General features: G+C 43.3%; 1 protein-coding gene across 6 annotated transcripts in view; it reads right to left on the bottom strand.

The window, feature by feature from the left end:
• LUC7L (LUC7 like) overlaps positions 1 to 23,005 on the bottom strand; it is a 33,967-nt gene extending 10,962 nt beyond the window's left edge. For 3 of the 6 annotated variants that reach the window (XM_067551159.1, XM_067551163.1, XM_067551161.1), the window contains exons 1-5: positions 22,881 to 23,005; positions 20,326 to 20,420; positions 8,202 to 8,300; positions 6,359 to 6,469; positions 337 to 480 (exon numbers count right to left, since the gene is read on the bottom strand). In XM_067551159.1, coding sequence (XP_067407260.1) covers positions 337 to 480; positions 6,359 to 6,469; positions 8,202 to 8,300; positions 20,326 to 20,420; positions 22,881 to 22,941 — 510 coding nt within the window. In that variant the 5' untranslated portion in view covers positions 22,942 to 23,005. Of the gene's footprint in view, positions 1 to 336; positions 481 to 5,283; positions 5,426 to 6,358; positions 6,470 to 8,201; positions 8,301 to 20,325; positions 22,299 to 22,880 lie in introns of those variants that run through there. The other 3 variants (XM_067551160.1, XM_067551162.1, XM_067551164.1) reach the window with 3 other exon arrangements.
• Between the last annotated feature and the right edge of the window lie 23 nt (positions 23,006 to 23,028).

The following is a 23,028-nucleotide window of genomic DNA, read 5'->3' as shown; positions in this document are numbered from 1 at the left end:
AGCAACCTCCTGCTATAAAAAAGAACCTAAGAAGCACTCCTAATAAGAATACAGGAATTGCCAGACTGGATCAGAACATCTATCCCCACATCCTCTCTCTGATCATGACTAGTACCAACTGCTTCAAAGAAAGAAACCCTACAGCAGGCATTGTTAGACGGATGAAAGCTCACAAAGAACCATTTCTTCTTTTCACTCTGAGATCAATCACTTGCTAACCCACTGTGCAGATGGACATGGGAAGCTGCCCAGCTGGGTGCTATGTGCTCCGTTTACCAATTCAGTTCACCGTTACATAAAACATGGCAACATGGTTAAGTGCTGATTTTGGCAAACCTCTGCTTCTTTCTTCTTCGCGCGGACCTTCTCCACTTCCATCAGGATCTTTTGGGATTCATCCACATTTCCTTCAGCTCCCAGCTGCTCAGCTTTAGCCAGCAGTTTTCCTATGTCTTCATTCAGCTCATGAACTTTTTCTGCCTAAAGAGAGGAGTTTGTTTGTCTTATTAAAAGCAAAGAACCCTGTAAAATTTGTGGGCTTTGCAGCCAGTGAATCCTTTAGTTACACGTATAGCTACAGATACACGGGGGCCCACATTAAACCACTTCATTGCAACTATAATCCCAGGGCTGGTTCCAATGGCCTGTAGTCCACCCTGCCTGCCTCTCCCTCCCATCCCCCCAAGGAGGAGAGAAAACTGTCCTTTCCTCCAGGTCCCAATTTCTATCCCTTGTTGTTTCTGCCTGCCTACAACCACCATCAGGATCTTCTAACAATGACTGGAACTTCCTCCAGGCCCACTCTTCCCCTGTGTGGGTGAAAGCTTCCTTAAGGGACTCCCTCCCTAGCAGTTGCTAATGTCCCAGCCTGAAGTTTTAACAAATGGGATGGAAGAAATAGTTACACAGGGAAGGGCTCACCATCCAGGTCCTTGAACCAGCCAGGCACATTCCATTGACATTACATCTTAACCTGGAATTGGTTTAAATGCACCTGATACTTCTAGCAGCAGGGTAGGGTTACATTCTCCTCTGCCTTGGTATTCATACAGGCAGGCTAACAGGATAGTACCAGCTGGCAGAAATTTTACACCGATTATCATAGAATCATAGGACTGGCAGGGACCTCAAGAGGTCATCTAGTCCAGTCCCCTGCACTTATGGCAGAACCAGGCATTATCTAGACCATCCCTGATAGGTGTTCGTCTAACCTGCTCTTAAAAATCTCCAATGATGGAGATTCCACAATCTTCCTAGGCAATTTATTTCAGTATTTAACTACCCTGACAGTTAGGGAGTTAGGAAGTTTTGCCTAAAGTCCAACCTAAACCGCCCTTGCTGCAATTTAAGCCTTTTGCTTCTTGTCCTATCCTCAGAGGTTAAGGAGAACCATTTTTCCTCCCTCCTCCTCCTAACAACCTTTTATGTTCTTGAAAATTGTTTTGAAAACATGTCCCCTCTCAGTCTTGTCTTCTCCAGACTAAACAAACCCAATTTTTTTCTATCTTCCCTCATAGGTCATGTTTTCTAGACCTTTATCATTTTTGTTGCTCTTCTCTGGACTCTCTCCAATTTATCCACATCTTTCCTGAAACCTAGAACTGGACACAATACCCCAGTTGAGGGCTAATCAGTGTGGAAGAATTGCTTCTCGTGTCTTGCTTACAACACTTCTGCTAATACATCCCAGAATGATGTTTGCTTTTTTTGCAGCAGTGCTACACTGTTGACTGATATTTAGCTTGTGATCCACTATGACCCCCAGATTCCTTTCTGCAGTACTTCCTCCTATGCAGTCATTTCCCACTTTGGATGTGTGCAACTGATTGTTCCTTCCTATCTGGAGCACTTTGCAATTGTCCTTACTGAATTTCATCCTATTTCTCCAGATCATTTTGAATTGTAATCCTATCCTCCAAAGCACTTGCAATCCCTACCAGTTTCCATAAAATAAGTATATTCTCTATGCCATTATCTAAATCACTGATGAAGATATTGAACAGAACTGGACCCAGAACTGATCTCTGTGGGACCCCACTCAGTATATCCTTCCAACTTGACTGTGAGCCTCCGATGATTACTCTCTGGGAATGGCTTTCCAACCAGTTATCCACCCACCTTACAGTAACTCCATCTAGGTTGTATTTCCCTAGTTTGTTTATGAGAAGGTCATGCGAGACAGTATGAAAAGCCTTACTAAAGTCAAGATATACCACATCTACCGCTTCTCCCCTACCCACAAGGCTTGTTACCCTGTCAAAGAAAGCTATCAGGTTAGTTCGACACAATTTGTTCTTGACAAATCCATGTTGTTACTTCTCACCTTATTATCTTCTAGGTGTTTGCAAACTGATAGCTTAACTTCAGTACCCGGAAAGATAATGGAGCAAATAATTAAGCTGACTGGTCTGTAATTCCCTGGGTTGTCCTTATTCCCCTTTTTATAGATGGGCAACTATATTTGCCCTTTTCCAGTCCTCTAGAATCTCTTCCATCTTCCATGACTTTTTCGAAGATAATTGCTAATGGCTCAGGTATCTCTTCAGTCAGCTGCTTAAGTATTTTAGGATGTATTTCATCAGGGCCTGGTAACTTATACATTAACTTTAATACAAGTCCCATGTAGCATGTCACCCTCCAGTAAGATACACACCAGCTATTCAGATTGATCACCCCTTCACCACTGCTGTGTTATCATTAGCCTTTATTATTACACAGAGAGAGCGAGCGCTCACCATCTCCATAGGAAACACTTGTATTTCAAATTAAACTGTAATTATTCCAACACTTAATTTTGTTTGTCTCTACTACCGTGCTCTAGCTTCACTGGAGCCTGTTTCCAACCTATTAGGAAAGCCACAATGTTTCAAGACAGACCCCCTCAGAGATCTAATGCTTTACAGAACTCACTAGGCAGGAGCAATAGTGGCAGGCCGCATCCTTATTATTTTATCTTTGCCCTAGCTAAAGGTACAGTATCAATTTCTACAGTGAACTACCAAAAGCTATCAATAAAGTCTTATATTTGCTTGTAAGATTCCAAGAGGGAGAGTAACTGGCCGTTTACAATTTTAAGTAGCATTGAACAAACTCAACTCCTTAAGTGCTTTAGGAAGCCACTGACCTTTAAGTTTTTCTGCCACAGCAAATGTCCTCCCAAGTACCACAAAGGGTGTGGTGGAAAATAAAAAATAATAATAAAGTCAGGGAAGTTAATGGAGATGGTTCTTTCAGACCTTTGCTGGTATTTGGGAGGTGACTGGCAGACCAAGATGCCAGGGCATCTACAGCCTGAATTCTTCAGGATCCTTGGGGAGGGATAATTGTCTCATGCTTTGTTAAAATATAGCATAATATTTATACATTGTATATCAGATGCATGATGGTTTGGTATATAGGTTTGATCAGCATGGGTTTAATGCATTACTCACTAGCGGCAAAGCCACAAACAAGTTATGCAGGTTATTTAGAGCACCTCTCAACTGCCCCACCCCACCAGCATTCTGTATCTGCTTATGGATTACAGGAAAAAGGTGAGAAAATATTCATAAGAACAGCCAGACTCAGTCAGACCAATGGTCCGTTTAGCCCAGTATCTGTCTTCAGACAGTGGCCAATGCCAGATGCTTCACAGGGAATGAACAGAACAGGTAAATCAAGTGATTCATCTCCTGTCGCCCATTCCCAGCTTCTGGCAAACAGCAATCCCTGCTTATCCTGGCTAATAGCCATTGATGGACCTATCCTCCTCCATTAATTTACCTAGTTCTTTTTTTTAATCCTTTTATAGTTTTGACCTTCACAACATCCTCTGGCAAGGAGTTCCACAGGTTGACTGTGTGTTATGTGAAGAAATACTTACTTTTGTTCGTTTTAAACCTGCTGCCTATTAATTTCATTTGGTGATCCCTAGTTTTTGTGTTATGAGAAGGAGTAAATAACAATTCTTTATTTACTTTCTCCACACCAGTCATGATTTTATAGACCTCTATCACATTCGCCTTAGTCGTCTCTTTTCCAAGCTGAAAAGTCCGTCTTATTAATCTCTCCTCATACGGAAGCTTTTCCATACCCCTAATCATTTTAGTTGCCCTTTTCTATACGTTTTCCAATTCCAATATATCTTTTTTGAGATGGGGCGACCAGATCTGCATGCAGCATTCAAGATGTGTGCATACCATGGATTTATAAAGAGACAATATGATATTTTCTGTCTTATTATCAGTCTTTTTCCTAATGATTCCCAACATTCGGTTAACTTTTTTGACTGCCGCTCCACACTGAGTGGATGTTTTCAGAGAATTATCCACAATGACTCTAAGATCTCTTTCTTGAGTGGTAACAGCTAATTTAAACCCCATCATTTTATATTTATAGTTGGGATTATGTTTTCCAATGTGCATTTACTTTGCATACTTCCCAACATATTAAAAAAACTCTAATATGTGTATTCTCTACTTATAAAGCCAAGTGCCTCAATTACCTTGAGTACAATTGACATGGATCAGAGGAAGTCACAGAAATCTCAAAAATGATTTTAAAATATGAAGACTTAGGGTCTCAATCTCATGGCTTTCCAGGGTTGGAAGCAGATGTTGTGTATCCCAAGTGAAAGATGGGAAACATCCCTTTTCCGCATTCATAGACGAAGGCCAGAAAGATCATCCAGTCTGACATCCTGCATAGCACAAGCCAGAAAACCTCATCCAGTGATTCCCATATCGAGCCCATAGCTTCGGGTTGAGCTAGAGCATTCTTAAGAGACAGGTGTTTCCTCTCCTAGCCCTGTAGGGTCACTGGACAGGATAGAAACTTCTCCCTGGTGCAGGATTGAACATTCCCTTATTAGGGGGCTCTGGGCAGGGACATTTTCAGGGGGAAATTTGGTATTTGGGCCAAGAACGTAACATTTATCTGGCAGGTTGATTTAACAAGAGTAGCTGTGGGAAGCAGCTCAGAGATGTGGCACGGTGGAAGCAATGCTGGCAGACATGGAAAGTGAGACAGCCAGAGGTGCATGATAAATGTCTGACATGTTCCCCATTTAATTTGTCTCAGTTCCACAACTGATCCCCACACATACGCCTGTTTTGCTGCCATGGCTGGGGGCTGTATCCCTTTTTTGGAATTGTACAAACAAGTCTGAAGGGTTCTTCCCCCTCCCCCCTTCTTTTAACTCTTGCTGTTCTCCCCACAGGGCAGGCAAAAGCAACAGCTGCTCACAGCTACTGTAGCAAACTGTCTCCACAAGCCCCCCCCATCAGCATGGTCATGGCGTTTTACCTTGAACCTCATCTGTCCTTGCTGTGTCTTTATTACAGTTTCTCCTGTTGAATTCAGTCTCTTGAATGAGATCTGTTCCATTCTGGGGCAGGTCTCTCCCTGTGCAAAACTCTGTAGGTTTCTTTGCCCCCATTCTTTTGCCCTGTAGTCATTAGGATTGGGGGTATTTTCAATTTTGGAAGGAGTGAACCATTTCCCCTCACCTCCCCCTGAAGCTGGGAAAAGCCCCTGTGCTCACTTTGAAGGGAGAAAGGATGAGGGGACACCTGAGTTACAGGAGAGACCAGGCAGCAAAATACACATTATACAAATCCTATAACAGAGGAATGTGAGGGGGGCTAGGTGTGCGCGCGGGAGCGTCTCCTGTCTCATGAGGCATATGGGTAAGTGAATGGTCACATGAAGTGTCTCAAGGAGCCATACGGTGAATGAGAAAACGGGATCTGGTGGTAAGAAATCACTTTTTAAATTAGCTCTAATGCAGGCTACTTTTGCTGTTTCAGGAATAATTTATTCTTTGTGCAATGCAACATGCCACTAAGAGATGCCTCCTCAGTCAGTCAACACTTCACAGCAACAGCCCAAAGAAGCAGGAGACAGTACTGAGAAAACTCAGAGCTTCAAGACCTACAGGCATCCCCCAGTATGAGGACTGGGAATACTAAAGAGATCGCTACTGAACAGTACAAGAGAAGAGAAACATGTCAAGCAAAAAAACTAAGTTGGGCAAGGTCGCCAAGCCCAGAAGCCAAGTCATTCAGCCCTGACAAGAAACAAGCAGCCCTGTCCGCTCTGCACAAATAACTCTTTAAATGGCTGCAAGGCAGGACAGTGGCCCAAACACCATAACAGTTTTCTGTGTGTGGAAGGAAAAAGATTATAAACAGGCAAAAGCAGCATTTTTTCATCTTCATCTCTATCCCCAACATGGTTTTCTTTAAGGGCCAAAGCCACATTTCAGTACTACAGCTAGTCTGTAGTCTCCTATTTTAGGCATCACATTTTAACAGAGATAGCCTTAGCCACGACAGTACACACAAGCCCTCAGAACAAGTGCTGAATTGGACAGCGATACCTTTGCAGACACTTCAGCACTGATCTCCTCCTGCGTTTCAGCCAGGCGTTTCTTCGCCAGCTCAGTTCTCCGGTCACACTCTGCGATAAAAGACTCCAGGTGATCCATAGCCTGTGTGTGTTCAAACCAAGAACTGTAACCATGGGTGCTTTTTTGCCATACAATCAGCAGCGCTCGCTAGCCTCTGGCTCACTCACTACTGAGAGCCAGCCAGAGTAATTCCTTCATGGATCACAACCAACTACACAGCTCTCTTTTTTTATTGGAGGGGATGTAGGGCAACATCTTCAAACTGGGATTGGATTGCCCATTGACCTGATCCAGTACAATTCCTATGTTCCTCATGCTAGCACTGCACACTCTGGGAACACACAATTCTAAATGGATGGCGGAGATTAACCTGTCGTGCTCCCGTCATCTGTTCATGGGTTTGTCTTTCGAAGCAGTGATATGGTTGGGATTTTAGTTCCTGCCCCAAAGGAGGCTGTGCTCGGTTTAACCCACCCTTGTGTGTATTTTTTTTTAAAATCAGAGTGCAAATTATTCCTCTATGGAGCCAGGATAGAGTATTTTCTTAGGCTATGTACACACTACCACTTACTGCAATATAACTTATGTCGCTCAAGGGTGTGAATCAGCCACTCCCCCGAGCGACATAAATTACACTGACCTAAGTGCCCGTGTGGACAGCGCTACATCAGTGGGAGAGTGTCTCCTGCCGTCTTAGCTACTGCCCCTCACGGGGACTGGAGGAATTAAGTTGACGGGAAAGCTCTCCCATTGGCTTAGATTGTCTGCACTAGCAGCGCTACAGTGGAAGTTCTGTCCTGTAGCTAGAGCCTTAGTGTGAGGGAAGAGAGGTAGGACAAGAAAGCAAAGGTAACTGGGAGACCAGAATATCAGTGATCTCAAAGGAGAGAGAGGGAATGGCAGGGTGTCAGTAATTAATGAGACGGTTGAGAAGACAAATTTACAGATTTAGCTAGAAAAATGCTGAGCTGATAAAGAAGCAAGAGATAGAGAACAGTCAGTAGAAAAGGTATTTGGAAAGGGTTGTTGTTTCAATAGAAATAAAATTAGGCCAGGGTATAAAAGAATCAAATGACCGACCTTCTTGATGAGGCAAATTCAGAGTCAACAGTTGCTTGTTTGCTTAGGGAAGGTTATTTCACTGACCCCTGTCCTGCCCTCCACCCCACCTTTCCCAGCTGGGTGACTACAGCAGGGTCATTACACCTTATTTTTAACATAGATGTTTATGACACTGTGCAGAGAGAATGAAGAGTTTCTGATCTGGCTGTAACTTGACACGGTTTCTACATTCTGAGATCTAGCAGGGGATTCACACCAAGGCTGCTGACGTACTGCACTGAAACACCACTGCATGAACAACGGGTGCCCACAGACACACTGGAGCAGCTATGATGAGAGAGTTAGCATTACTTTTACCCTTGAGCAGTTCCAATGCACAAGTCAATGAGGAAGCAAAGGCTGGCAAAGGTATGATTACACAGAGCAGGTTTCCAAGGTTAGAATTCACTCCTGGTGACAACCCATCAGAGCATGATATTCCCAGCCTGGCTAAGCGCAGTGGCAGTTCTGAATAGGCAAGGAACTCAGCCTGACTCTTTCTGTTTTGTTCTTAGGTTTTGCAAATGCCATAATTGACTAATTTTAACTTTTCAAGTCAGCATCAGGTTGACATAGGGAAAGGGACTACAAATTAGCAAATACAAAAACAGAAAGATTAGTAGAAATGTCAACTGGACTCTGCTGCTCAGTCTGATATGAGAAGTTACAGGGAGCTTTTTACACAAAAGTAACAAAAAAGCCCAATACTTACGTCCAGCTCAAAAAATAGGTCCCTCTCTTTACTTGCAATCTCATAATCTGCTCTCAATGCCAAGTCATGGATCTTTGTACATTCTCCCAGGTCCATGCGCTATGGGAAAGTTAAAGAGAAGGTCAATGTAAAAGCTTTCTACTGCTGCAACAAGCACTGATATTTAACTGCTGACACATGTAAACACTCATTTCCTGCATCACATCCTTAAAGCAATTTAGAAACTTATTTTCTTTCTTGATTTACCAATACAAGAAGTGGCCACAAGAGACGCATTTGGTTGGATTATTCTCCCAGGTGCTTCTGAAGTGGCTAAAAGCTAGCAAAACGTGTCAGAGGCAGGCAGGATGAAGTGGTTATCTGATTCCTAATGTTAAAGGGCAACAGGAAAAACACATTTACATTAGGGGAACTGAGAAAGTGCCCAAGGAAACCCAATACAACCCCACCCCACTCAGGGGTTGCTTCCTGGTTAAGAGTAACTCAGTCTGCGAGGAGAAAGAATATGGTCTGTGACCAATGTGTCCAGGTGCCTGCTAATAGCAAGTTTGTGGAGTGGCACTAGCAGTTCCACTGACAACTCCCTTGCACAGGGTTAGCCATTCTCATGAAGCTACGGAATTGAAGTCCCTCTGGACCAATGCGGTGGCCTCTTGCACAAGTTTATATGAGTGACCTACTGACTAACAAGTAGGGTTAATAATAAAAAAATATTTAAATAAAAAATATTGGTTTAAATTATGTTTATTTAAAAAAAACAAAGCTATTTTCAATTAAATTTGAAACTGAGAACTTATTAAAATCACATAAATTAAACCAAAAAAAACCCAAACAAACACACACACACTAAGCAGTACAGCTCTGAAGAAAGTCAAACCACCAAATTGGTGGAAATCATTGGTTAAGCACCTGGAGCCAGACACTGTTGAAATGCCAAACCAGTTTTTGACAGCAATACCCTCTTCTGCAAATGGAGAGAGAATATTTTCTTCACTTCAGTTTACTCAAATACTTCAGTTCAAATTTTTATTCAAAATTTTATTCAGTTTATTCAAAGTTAGGAAACCAACTGGGAGCTGAATAAGCAGGAGAGCTTGTTTTCCTGTTCCAATCTATGAATAAAAACTAAGTATGAGAGGGTGAGATCTACTACGTCTAAAATTTTGAAGGACAGTGTGACCAGGAACAATCAGGTCAATTCAATAATGACAGGTAATACTTCCTTAGTTTTAAATGCCAAACACATTTTGATAAAATTTCTTTTCTTATGTAGCCAGCATATTTAAAGGTAGTTTTATTAATAAAAAACCAAAAAGCTGTTTGTGTATGTTTTTAATTGCATTGGAGTGTCAATCCAAATAGAGCCTGACACAAATCAAAAGTAAAAAATTAATCTAGTAAATAAGAAATGCATCATTCACATGTTCTAACAAAAATATGTAAAAAACCCACACAAGAATCTGTGTAAATGTAAGCTGAGTTATAGAACTGCTTAAATAAATGTCTATAGATATAGCGTATCCTCCTGGTTCGCAAAAAGGAAGCACTAAATTTGGTGTACAGGCTATATTTAGGTGCAATCAACATATTTTAATGGTTACCAACCAATGAGAATCTACCTTTCTTTAGGAAAATAACTAAAAAAAAAGTATAAATGCAAAAAAATTAAAATAAGTGATTTAAAATCGCTTTGATTTAAAACTAATCCACCTTGCTAGCAAGAGACTAAGTAGGACTGCCTCCTTTCCAAAAGAGGCTTCAATCACTTCTGCCATCTGTTCCCATTTTTAAATCCATTTCCACAGTTATCAACCAAAAAAAATTAAGTGGCTTTAAGGTTTTAATTAAAATATAATTTACAACTGACCCTTCCAGTTTCATCCCTGCATCAACTGGCAGGCACTTGGTTTGTTCTTTTAAATGGAAAAAAGTATATTGATATCCGGAAAGCTCCAGATGGAAAGGCCCACATATGAGTGGAGAACAAGCTTCATAAGAGTTTCCAGAGTCATGCCGCGGAGATGAGCAAGTATGAATCTGTACATACTGATGATTAAGGAGTTGAGAAAGACTAAGATTAAAACTAAATATGACTCAATTAGCTAACCAATAACTGGGGACGATACCTAGAGAACTGCTACAAACGTCTGATCTATAGGAAACAATCCTGCAGCAGCTGCTCCTGGGTGATGTAGGACAGCTCCAATTTCTATTTTTCTACAAACAAGGGAGAGCAGTGGGAGTCACATGCACCCTAGCGGAACAGGTACAGAGGAGGCGGCGGCGGACTGAAAATTTCAGAGTGAAGTAGAACACAAAAGAGAGACTACACAAAGATGAAATATCAGCTTTAAAATGATTACTTGCAACATCAACATAGTCTTAGTTTACTGACAATGAAACAACTGTTCTAATTGACTCGTTACCACTGATGCCATTTACTCTTCTGCATTTCACTTAGCTTGAGCTGTCACATGGAGACGCGGCTGTGGCCTTTACATACACAGCCACTACTTCCAGGAGAAGCCTAGTTCAAAGATCCTTTTAACAGGGTAATATTTTGATTAAGTCTCTAGAAAAAGCTCTGAAGGACTCATAAGATGTTATGATTATGTCAAGCCCAATCTCTCCGAGGGACTCTAAAGGAGCATCAGGTCAGTTTGCAGCACTTTCAATTTAGGAAAAATTACCAGCTGACACTTCCTCCAGAAGTGCTGCTGTCCCTCCACTTGTGGAAATGCTGCCTTAGTTTGTTCCAGGGCAACCTGTTAGCAGATCCACTAGCAATCTAGATGGCCAACAGGCCAGGTGTGTGCGCATTTGCCTCAGGACAAGTAATCCCTCAGGAATGCCAGCTAAGCACCAGCCTCCAGGAGTGCAACATTCAGTCTCCCTCCTCCACGTTTCTCACAGGATTGATCACAAATTCTGGAGAATTGCAACAAAATAACTTGTCCCTTGTCTCAACCCAGGAGGTGGAATGGACGACAAGAGCTTAAACAAAGATTTTGTCACTGGGAACATCTGTGCCTGCTCCTCACACCACACAGATTTGGAACCAGGCTCAGCAGTCATGGGGCAGAAAAAAAGAGAATGGAAGCAGAAACTGAACCAACAAGTCTGATCAGATTGCTCAGCAGTGGTTTTTTCCGCCAGTGGATTGTTAACAAACCAGTCCAATGGGCAGCAGGGAATTCCATCCTGGCACTGGCATTCACAACCCTGGTGAGCAGACACCTTGCCTCCAGGGTAATGACTTTCCATGCTTCCTTGAAATATCCATAGTGGCCAGATAAATCAAACAGGAGCAAGCCACTGTTCTTATAGGAGAGAGCCCGTGAAGGTTGAGAACACCTTTTTGTTTAAAGGTTAACTCTTGTAAGTGCTCTAAAATCTGTATGGTTACTTGAGTCACCTTGATATTTGGTGTGCCTCATGGGGTTGCCAGGTGGGTTTAGTGATCCAAATTTGGGATTGTTTGGGCAAATAAATAAAAGACCCTAGCTTTTCTTAAGTTGACAGATTCTACCAACATTCTCTGAGCAGACCTAGGGATCAAACCAGGGGTCCGAGTATGGTCACATGGTCTGACTAGCTGGACCTTTAACCCCCAGCTAGGGCATGGGACCCACCAACACACATGTGCACACAGGGAGCTAAAGAGGTTTGCTAGCCAACCACAACTCATAGGACCTGTGCAGCTCAAGGGGACATATTACAGCCATCAAACCTGAGCAATACTAAGGCACTGTAAACCCTGGGCAAAAATCTGAAAGAAAAAAAAAGTAGGTACAATGCTACAGTATGCCCCTGTCAAAGGACTTTTTTCTGGGGTGCGGGGAGGAGGGAATGGAATCTGAGTACAGCAGAAATTCAGAAGGTGCTCAAATTATTTTTGCAAAGCCGACAGATTAGACATAATGCTTGCTGGGAGGAGAAGGGGGACATGGAAGTGGGTAGAATTGGGAGGAGCAGGGGCACTGGTCAGACTCACATTCTCCCCTCTGTGGCTGTCTGACCCCCTCTCTGCACCATCCCATATGTGCAAGGATCTGGAGGGCCTTGCCCCTCTTGGGCATGTCTAAGACCTCTTCAGTTCCCCCCATGTGAGCCAGCATCCAGGGAGCCCTGCCCTTCTGGGCAGAGAGCAGAGAATCAGCATGTTAGGAACATACACCAAGAATACACTGCATGCTGAAAGTGGGGTGAGGAGCTGAGAACGGGCATGCTTGATGCATATCACAGGCTCTTAAGCACTAGGGAGGCGGTGGTGAGAACATACACTGACATGAATGGGGCAGATCACTGCTATTTTTTCAGGATATATTAATCTCCACAGGGTATTCTCATTCCGTTGAGATGGACTGAGCCTCCTATGCATTCAAGATCATACTGTGTTGGGAATCTGGACACAAAGCACTTGCTGATGATTAATTTCATACAATATTATAGCAGAGAAGACTTTTCTTTTAAAGGACAATTAGATGCCCTAAAATCCACATATTTATTTGGGCAACCTTGAAATTTGCTGTGCTTCACAGGGCTGGCAGGGTGATCCAAATTTGGGGTCATTTGAGCAGGAGGTTTCCAAAACAACTCCTGCAGACTCTACCAAACATTTCTGTACTCTCCTGGCTTCTAAAAAACTGATGGCTTAATAGGATGGGAATAGGAGGTTGAGCTGGAAATTATGGCAGAAGTGGAGGCAGCAATGAGAGAGAGACACACACACAGTCAGTCTTTTCTCACATGCTTTAAGTTCCTGTAACTACCATCTAATACAACTGTCAAATTTGGGGGATATAGACCATATTTGACATTTCTCTCACCAACTCTCTTAACAATAAAGTCCAAGACCTCCAGGGTAGCATTCGCGGATATGCTTCCAGTTTCTCTATGTGACTGGTTGAGAATTCAAGAGGGTGACAACAAAACAACTGGGGCCGGTCAGAAAGACAGAACTGCAGGATCTTAAAGTGTGGCACCTTTACACCTATACAGGAGACACCTATACAGGAAGGATGTGCTCCACTTAAACCAAAATAGAACCAGATTGCTGGCACATAAAATTAATAAAGACATAAAGGAGTTTTTAAACTAGGGGCTGGGGAAAAGCCAACAGGTTCGGAGGAGCACATGGTTCGTAAAGAGACATCCCTTAGGAAGGATTTATTAATGGGGATACTCTATATCCTAGTAAAAGAGGAGCGGATAGAACTTGATAAAGTACAGATAGGAACTGAAGAGAAAGTCAAACTAAAAAGAGTCCCACTTAATTATATCAGATGAAGGCAGACAACTAAATATTGACAAATTTTATAAATGTTGGTATATAAATGCTAAAAGTTCAAATACTGAATTCCTGGTATTAGATGAGGCTATTGATATAATAGACATCAAAGAAACTCACTGGGACAATAATAAACAACAGGGCACGGTAGTACCACAGTACAAAATATATAGGAATGACAGAGTAGGTCATGCTGATGGGGGAGTGAGTCTATATGTGAAAGAAAGCAGAGAGTCAAATACAATAAAAATCTTAAATGAATCAAACCGTACTACAGATCTCTATGGATAGAAATGCCATACTTGAATAATAGGAGCACAGCGAAATATACTACCAGTCCTGTAGCCAGGATTGTGATGGGGACTGTGAAATGCTCAGGGAGATCAGAGAAGCTATAAAATCAGAAAACCCAATAGCAATGGGGGATTCAACTATCCCCATATAGACTGGGAACATGTCACCTTAGGACAGGATGCAGAGATAAAATTTCTAGACACCAATAAGCACTGCTTCTTGGAGCACCTAGTCCTGGAACCCACAAAGGGAGAGACAATTCTTGATATAGTCTTATGTTGTATACAGGACCTGATCCAAGAGGTGAAGACAGTTGAATTGCTTGGTAATAGCGACCATAATGTAATTAAATTTAAAATGCTTGTATGGAGAAAAATATGAAGAAACCCACCACAATATCATTTAACTTCAAAAAGAGGAACTACACAAAAGTGAGAAAGCTAATTAAATGTAAATTAAAAGGAACAGTTACAAGAGTGAAATGCCTGCAAACTGTATGGCAACTATTTAAAAAAAACCACAATAGAGGCTCAAACTAAATATATGCCAAGCTAAAAACAAAAACAAAACAAAAAAAAAAAAAGGACCAAAAAAAATGCTACCATGGCTAAACAGAGTAAAAGAGACTAGTGGAGACAAAAAAAAACATCCTTTTAAACTGGAAGTCAAATCCTACTGAGGAAAATAGAAGAGCATAAATTCAGGCAAGTCAAGTGTAAAAGTATAATTAGGCAGGCCAAAAAATAATTTGAAGAGCAACTAGCAAAAGACACAAAAACTAACAGCAGAAATGGTATTTAAATAAATCAGAAGCAGAAAGCTTGGCGTACAATCAGTGGGACCACTGAACAATGGAAGTGCTAAAGGAGCACTCAAGGAAAACAAGGCCATTGTAGGAAAAGCTAAATTAATTCTTTGCATCATTTACTCCTGAGGGAATTCTGCACCACAGCGCAAGCACAGAATGAATGTCCCCTGCAGATTTTACTCTTTCCCCGCAGAAAAATGGATTCACTTGCCCATTGCAGGCAGCGGTTGGGGGGGGGGGGGGGGGGGGGGGGGGAAGACATAAATCACTTCCTTGGGAGGCACTGCTGGGCTTCTACCATGCACCAGGCTCCAGCTGCTAGTCCTGGCTGGGCGAGGGGGTGTGTGTGTGTGTGTGTGTGTGTGTGTGTGTGTGTGTGTGTGTGTCGCGAGGGGGGAATGGGATGAGGACAAGGATTTCCTCTTCCCCTGTACAGGTCCCAGTGAGACCCACCTGCGAGAACCTTCATCAGCTGCAGGAAGTGCTGCACCTCCACCCCCCGCTTCCTGTCCCCATCGGTCCCCAGTTGCAGGGGGAGGGGTTCCCATTGCATCTCAACCCTCCTGCACCTGGACCCCCACCCCCAGGCCACCCCCCACTGAGTCCCCTGCACACGAATCCCCACGCTGCCGAGCCCCACCACCCTGCACCTGGACCCCCACTGAGTCCCAACCAGCTGCACCCAGACCCCACCTCACCAAGCCCCACTCCCCCAGCACTCAGACCTGTCCACTGAGCCCCCTGCACCCAGACCCCCTTGCCGAGCCCCATCCCCCCAACACACATCCCCCACCACCTTCACCTGGTGTCTCTCCCCTGCAGAGTCCCACTTCCCCTGCACCTGGAATCCTGCAATGAGCCCCTGTGCATCCAGATCACCCCCGCACCCAGACCCCCTCCCAAGCCACCTGCACCCAGACTGCCCCACACAGAATCCTCTCACCCCACACTAAGCCGCTCCACCCTTGGTCCTGCCAGGCTGAGTCTGCTTGCCCCACACCTTGATGGGGACAGGACCAGGGTTAAGCATGTGTGTAAGATGCTGTCCCTCTCGCTTGCTGTTGAGCCACAGAGATGTGCTAATAGGCCTAGTGAAGAATCTATTCATCAAAAAACATTTCCTGAATCTTTTTTGTTGTCTGTATTGTTACAGATATACTTGCTGACAGGTATTTTGAAATAAATTACCAAAATAATTGAAAATGGTGCGATTATATTGTGTTATTTTGACAAAATATGCAGAATTTTGAAATATTGTGTGCAGAATTTTAGTTTGGCACAGATTTCCCTCAGGATTAATAAATTCTTTAGCAAATCAGAAGGACAAACTTCACTCCCTCCAACTCTTGAGTCCTAAACTCAGTTCTGAATGAAAACACATGTAAAGCAGAACTTGTATAGCTGTATGAGCCAGGACTGGTGCACCTAGTCAAGTGAGGGGAGCACATGTTGTGTCAGCAATCCCCTTGTCTCTCAGAGACATATCATCTTGTGCAGAGGAGAGAGAAGGGGGAAAAGGGCTTAAACAGCATTAAGGTTGTGAAATAAAGACAAATGATGGGATACAGAAGCTACTGCATGGAAAGACGAGGTAAAAAACGAGCTCTAGATTTCTTGGTTTATGTCTATTTTGGCACTATTTAAAAATATAGGGGTTTGTATCTGAATTTACCAATCTCAACCCAGAATTAGAACCCTTTGGAAACTGGAGTTTATGAAGTTGAGGGCAACTGCATCTGTCTTCCGCCTCTATGGTCCACCAAGGGACACACTCTCAGGCTTCTGGTTCTGCAGCTGCCACCTCTCTTGGGCAGAGGCACACATCTCACTCACTCCTGAAATCCCCAGCAAGTCAGACGGGCTAAGAAGACCTGCTTAACCAGCTTCTCGGCAGCTATAAACAGTGTAATTGCCCACAGTTAAAAGGTACTTCCATTTTTCTTAAGCAAGCACATTTATTCTTAAGCTAAAAGCATTACAGAGAAAACATATTAAACAAGATGACAACCTAGACACATGCTCATAAGCTTACAAGAGATCACCTCAACTCCAAGGGCTCTGGTAGGAGTCAGTCCTAACTCTCACTGTGGTTACAAATTCATAACACAACACCCATAATTCTTCATTTATACAGTTTGGGTCGCTGACCTTGTTCTCATGTAAGAGGAGATGAGTGGACAAAGGTCCCCTCTCCTCAAGGCCGAGTTTTTGCATAACCGGAGGGGGTACCTTTGCATACACCTTCCCCTAGAGAGTTCCTAGGAAACTTTAAGAGTTCATTCTTGTCTGGCACATTGTTTCAACTAGTCCTTCTTCTTTCATCTGGGTTGGGTAGGTAGCAACGATTACAGATTGATATCTAGGTTTGGTAGTCTGCACGTGGCCGCAGCAGTATGCTGCTGAATGTGCTTCAGTTCCCCATGAAAGAACAAAGGGGACACTCAGATACAATGTGCTCCATCATTTGTGACTGGCAACCACAGCTGCATACAAGTGTTTGCCTCATTTTCCATTTAAAGAGGGTTTGTCCACATCTCCCATGAGATGTCCTGATGCAAGTAAATTTGCACCAGTCTTGCTGACATAAATAAAAAACCAGGGGTTCCTCGGAAGGGTCAACAACCCTTCCCTTCCTCATCCGGCCATTTACATAGGTGACTTTAACAGCCATCACAAAGACTGGGGATACTGTTCAAATGACGTAGCCAGGAACAGATCACAGAATGGGCCTCCCTCAAAGAGCTCCACCTGCTCTATGATCCGAAGCAATCCGGATTTTTTCGGTTTGCAAGGCAGACAACAGATCACAACTCTGACCTGTGTTTTGAGACCCATAACAGCACGGGCATCCCACTGGCCACAACAAGAACCATCCTGAGTCACTTCCCGCATAGCCAACTTCCCCAATTATCCTCCAATCGGCTTGGAAGTGCCTGTATTGCAGTCAGCACCAAAACTAAGCTGGAATTTCCGCAAGGCTGACTGGACCACCTACACGTCAGAAACAGAACATCGGATCCCACAGCTCAAACCAATACCTATAACTAGCCCTTTGAAACTGATAACACTTCACAGAGTCTACATTAGTCACATCTCCCCCCAGAAATTTTACATACAATCCCACAATACACAAATATTTGCATTTACAATACAATGAACTCCTAAGATACTTATACTTTATTCAATAAGCTTTAACTTAATTCAAGAAGTTTTGCCCAAGATATTGCCGGAAGTTGCCATATCTGTCACAACTGCCAAAACAGCCTGTGCTACAGCTGTTCCTACTGATACCACTATAAAATCTTGGTCTATGAGTGTACAATCTAAAGATTAAACACTGAACCTCTCCTCTGTTAGCAACAAGCATTCCAGCTCCAGCCCCCACATAATAAAAAGAAAGGCTATAAATAGCTGCTTTTTAAGCAGCCTCGCTTGACTATAGCAATATAAAATGACTGGTTTTAGAACAGTTTAATACTTACTGTCAGAAAGCAAGGCTACAGAAGAATTCAAATATTTGAATTTATCTCCAGTGTGCAGCAATCTAGTTCTTGTGTGGCGATGACAGAAAATATGCTGCATGTTCTTTTGAAAGTATGACCCAGTTTAGAGTAATTCAGCAATCTCTCTGATGGTGTCCATTTTCCATAAGTAATTTTATTTTATCTTTACTCAGCCCCCCACATTAAGATACTTTTCAATACATAAAATCTTTTCACCACCACCAAAATCTTACAGCCTGTTTTTGATCCTACAGAATGCATTTGAACTAAACACCCAGGGTTAGCCAGATTTTTCCCAGGAGAGGGGGCAGAAAGTAGAAAAGCGGGGAGATGCAATTGAGTTCCTTTTTTCATCTGTAAAGTATTCAAAATTTGCTTTGACACACATTAATATGCTACTTAGTCAAACCAGTCCTAAGAACAAAATTATAGTGAAGTACAAACAGCCATTAATATTCCAATATATTCCCCACCAAATGAGGAAAGATGCAAGAAAGTTGGTCCCTGAGGAATCCATCAGGATATGACCACGTGCAGTAAGATTGGAGACTGGAAAACTGGAGAGTTGAGAATTAAATTAGACTGAAGAGAAACAAGATCATTTAAAAACATCTCAGAGTTCCAAAGATGAGCCTTGATGCAGTCTGCTGAGGACAGAAGGTGGGCTGCCAGAAGTGACCACTGTGATCATCTAGTCTGACCTCCTGTATAACAGAGGCCAGAGAACTGCCCCAAAATAATTCCTAGAGCAGATCTTTTAGAAAAACATCCCATCTTGATGGAGAATCCACTATGATCCTTGGTAAATTGTTTCAGTGGTTAATTACTCTCACTGTTAAAAATGTATGCCTTATTTCCCGTTTAAATTTGTCTAGCTTCAACTTCCAGCCACCACTGGACGGTGTTACACCATTCTCTGCTTGACTGAAAAGCCCATTATCAAATATTCGTTGCCCACGCAGGTACTTATAGACTGTGATCATCACCCACTTTACCGTTTCTCTTTGTTACGCTAAATAGATTGAACTCCTTGAGTCTAGCACTATAAGGCAGGTTTTCTAATCCTTTAATCATTCTCATGGCTCTTTTCTGAACCCTCTCCAATTTAATCAACATCCTTCTTGAACTGTGGACACCAAAACTAAACACAGTATTCCAGCAGCAGTCGCACCAATGCCAAACACAGAAGTAAAAACCGCCTCTCTATTACTATTCGAGATACCCATTTATGCATGCACAAATCTCATCATCCTTTTTGGTTACAGCATCACACTGGGAGCTTGTGTTCAGCTGATTATCCACTGTGAGAGACCCAAATCTTTTTCAAATCTTGCTTCTCAAGATACACTCCCTCATCCTCCAGTCCCCCCGAAGGCCTACATTCTTTGTTCCTACATGGATACATTTATATTTGGCCATATTAAAAACATGTTTGCTGGCCCTGAGCTTACCAAGTGATCCAGATTACTCTATCAGTGACCTGTGCTCTCATTATTTACCACGCCCCCAATTTTTGGGTCATCAGCAAACTTCAGTGATGGTTTTATGGTTTTTCCAGGACAGGTGTAAAAATGTTAAACAGCACAGGGCCAAGAACCAATCCCTGTGGGATCCCACTAGAAACGCACCTGTTCAGTAATGATTCCCCAATTACAATTAAATTTTGAGACCCATCAGTTAGCCAGATTTTAATTCATTTAATGTTTGGCATGTTAATTTTATATCTTTCTAGTATTTTTCATCAAAATGCCATGCGGTACCAAGTCAACTGCCTAACGGAAGTCAAGTATATTACATCAACATTAATGTTTTTATCAACCAAACTTGCAATGAAGGATTATCCATAAACTTATGTTGATTGACATATTACTCTCTTAATTCTTTATTAAATAAAGTCCCGTATCAGCATAAGAAAGTTTCAGAAGCATCGAGTATCTTATACTGGCAAAACTGTTATATTTTAGCACCAAATACAGGATTATTAAAACCCTTCACTTCTGACCACTTCCAGATAATTCTACAGTCAGTCAGATTTTTTCAAAAGCAACATATGCACGTCACAGATGGTTATACCGAAATTCATGCACTAGTACATTCACAATGTGCAGACACAGTCTGATCTTTCCTAACTGGCATTGCCTAAGAGGTATTTAGGACACAGGGAGGTGCTCACAACTACCACTGTCTTTTATTTCACCGTATCTTGCTAGCGCCAAGAAATACACTTACCGTTCCTGCCAGAATATCATGAGGGCAGCAATCCAGGAGATGACTCTTGCAGACACGATCATCTGTAAACTTCACCCTTTGTCTGGTTTCGTCTCCTGAAATTCATGTGTGGTTTTAAATAAGAAAATGTTAGAATGCTGATAAAGCATGATGGTGCTGGTATGATCATTTCGCCTCAATATGCAGATTAAAAATACTTCATGTTCCTGTTCCCCAAGATTGTTTGGAAAAGCTTAGAGGAGAATAAGTTATTCTGGAACTTTTATAATTGGCAACTGAAATATTAATGTTGCATTTAGATGACCAGTATACCACATATTAAATACGGTGCTGAAAAGCCAAATAGCACCCATGGCTTGTCACCTGTGCAAAGAGACTGCACAGCCAGCAAAAAAAAAAAAAAGACAACCTGGCTGATAGCCTGACAATTTTTTTTTATTTTCTTTTTTTAAATATATGAAGGATAGGGACAGGAGATACTGAAACCCATGCTATCAGAGGGCCATGAATCACAAAACAGGGCTGTGCCTGGCAATTTCTACAGGCAACTGCTATTTACTAATCCAATAAAGTAATGCATCAGTCCTATTGGTTTGGACAGCCAAATATGCAGTGTGCTTTCCAAGGCCATGAGAGGAATGAAGCTTTTTAAGTGTCGGCCTGGAACACAAAACATGTACTTCCCACCCAGTTTCCCACCCTCAGAAAACATTTTACACTTGGGGAGCCACTTAAACAAAACAATATCAGAAAAGCAAAAAAAGAAACTAAGTTAGTCAATACACACTGCGAGCTCCAACACATACTATACCCTTCTGCATTCTTCAAGACCTCAGCTGCAGAATTTTATGCCCACTGTTGAAAAGTTTTAAAGGAAAAGTTTTCTTGCCCACACCTGCAGTAAGGAAGTCAGGGGAATGATACATAAAAGTAAAGGCAAAGTGGCAATGGTATGTGACAATTTTATAGCTAATCTGTGTATATGACACAGGTATGTGTAATACTAAAGTATGAATATAGTTTAGGATTTGCAAAGCATCCAGGATTAATGTAGTGTCTATTGAAAATGGCTTTTTTTTTTCTTTCTTTCTCTTTCTTTCTTTCTTTGCTACACTCTTAAAGTTACTTGTGGAAAAAAAGCAAACACTTTTTTTGTTATAACAGCTTTAAAAATTGGTTGTGACTCACGGCTCGATGAACATGAGGCTTTTCTGCAACTCCCTTGCAGATTGATGTAGGCAGGCAAAGATACACTGAACCTTTATAAATAAAATAGAGGGGCCACAATTGTTCAGTTTGTATGAAATAAAAATATGGGAAGCAATTCAAAAGCAACTCAATACACAAAGAAAGAAAAAGCACTTAATTCACTTACGAAACAAAGTGCAAAGTACCTGGACAACCCTGCTAATGTGCCAGAGTGAATTTAAATATTCAGTAGCTCAGTAGAAAAGAAAATACAAACCATAGCAGGAAAATGGTTTTGCATAAAGAATGCAACATTCCTGATCTTGGCAACCAATATGAGCTTCAGTTTCTAAGTACAAACCTACCTACATGCTTCTGTGTGTAAAGCACTGGCGGAACACAGAGCTTTTCCTGTGAGCTGATGGATGGAAAGTCTCTCCATGTAAATAAATATTAAGACTTTCAGCTCACCTGGCAGTACAATAGCAGAGGCACTCAAAGCCGTTTTTAGGGGAGGCTCTGTTACAGAACTGCATACTAAGCATATCCTCTGCTGAGGTGTCCAAAGAGTCCCAGAGAAAGCCTGCACAGGGCTAGAACCTACACTGCTCGGATTAATTACTCTAAAGGAAGAGGCTGTCAAGGGCTCCAAATATTCAAACCCTGGGCTCCCTATATCGAGTCAGCCAAATCCCACCTGTGGGCACACTCAAGCTGACACAAAGAGAGACAGGTGTGAAACAGGCACTGGAGGAGCTGGTCAAAGGTGAGCTGCAGACGCCCCGCGTTTGAGAAGTGGGGCTAGGCAGTCAGGGAGCCCTCGGCCCTACGGGACAGGTACTGAAACAATCCCAGAGCTGCGGCTGCTCCCTCCAGCTGCCTGGGGCGCTGCACAAGGACTGACAGGCTCCACAGCTGGCCAGGGACCCCGCTGGCAGCAGGCGGGGACGCATCAGCAAAGTGTCAGGTGCTGGATACGGAGCCTCCACCTGGGGACAGGGGCGGCAAGAGAATCGGGCTCTGCCCCTGCTCGGGCCCCGGCGCCAGGGCCCTGCTGGGACGGAAGGGAGCAAAGGAGCGAAGATCAGTCCTGGGAACCCGAACGGGAGAGGCACGAATCGGGCCCAGCCAACAGGGCCTCTGCCGGGCCGGCTCAGCCCAGGAGGCGGGTGGATCCCGGATCGGTCCCCACGGCGGGGCGCGGAGCCTTCCCCCGCTAGAGCGGCCCCGCGCTCCCGGGATCAGGCACCTCCCCGAGCCCTCGCTAGCGCTGCCCGGGCCTAGGCCCAGCGCGGCCAGGGCCGGGCCGGGCCGGGCCCCGGCCAAGCCGCGGCGCTTCCGGCAAGGCCCCGCCCGCCCCTACTCACCGTCCCGGGCCGTGCCCATGAGCTGGTCCAGCAGCGCCCGCATCTGGGCCTGGGCCGACATGGCGCGAGGCGGCGGCGCGCGGCTCCTCACGGCGGGTCCCGGCCGCGGGGGCAGAGCGGGCGGGCGAGGGTCGCAGGCAGCGAGCGA

Source organism: Emydura macquarii, unplaced genomic scaffold (assembly GCF_026122565.2).
Source record: "Emydura macquarii macquarii isolate MOO-44397 ecotype Brisbane River unplaced genomic scaffold, CSIRO-AGI_Emac_v2 contig_1348, whole genome shotgun sequence".
NCBI classification, from domain to species: domain Eukaryota; kingdom Metazoa; phylum Chordata; order Testudines; family Chelidae; genus Emydura; species Emydura macquarii.
Note: the sequence above shows the minus strand (reverse complement) of the source record. Positions and strands in the feature narration are given on the sequence as shown.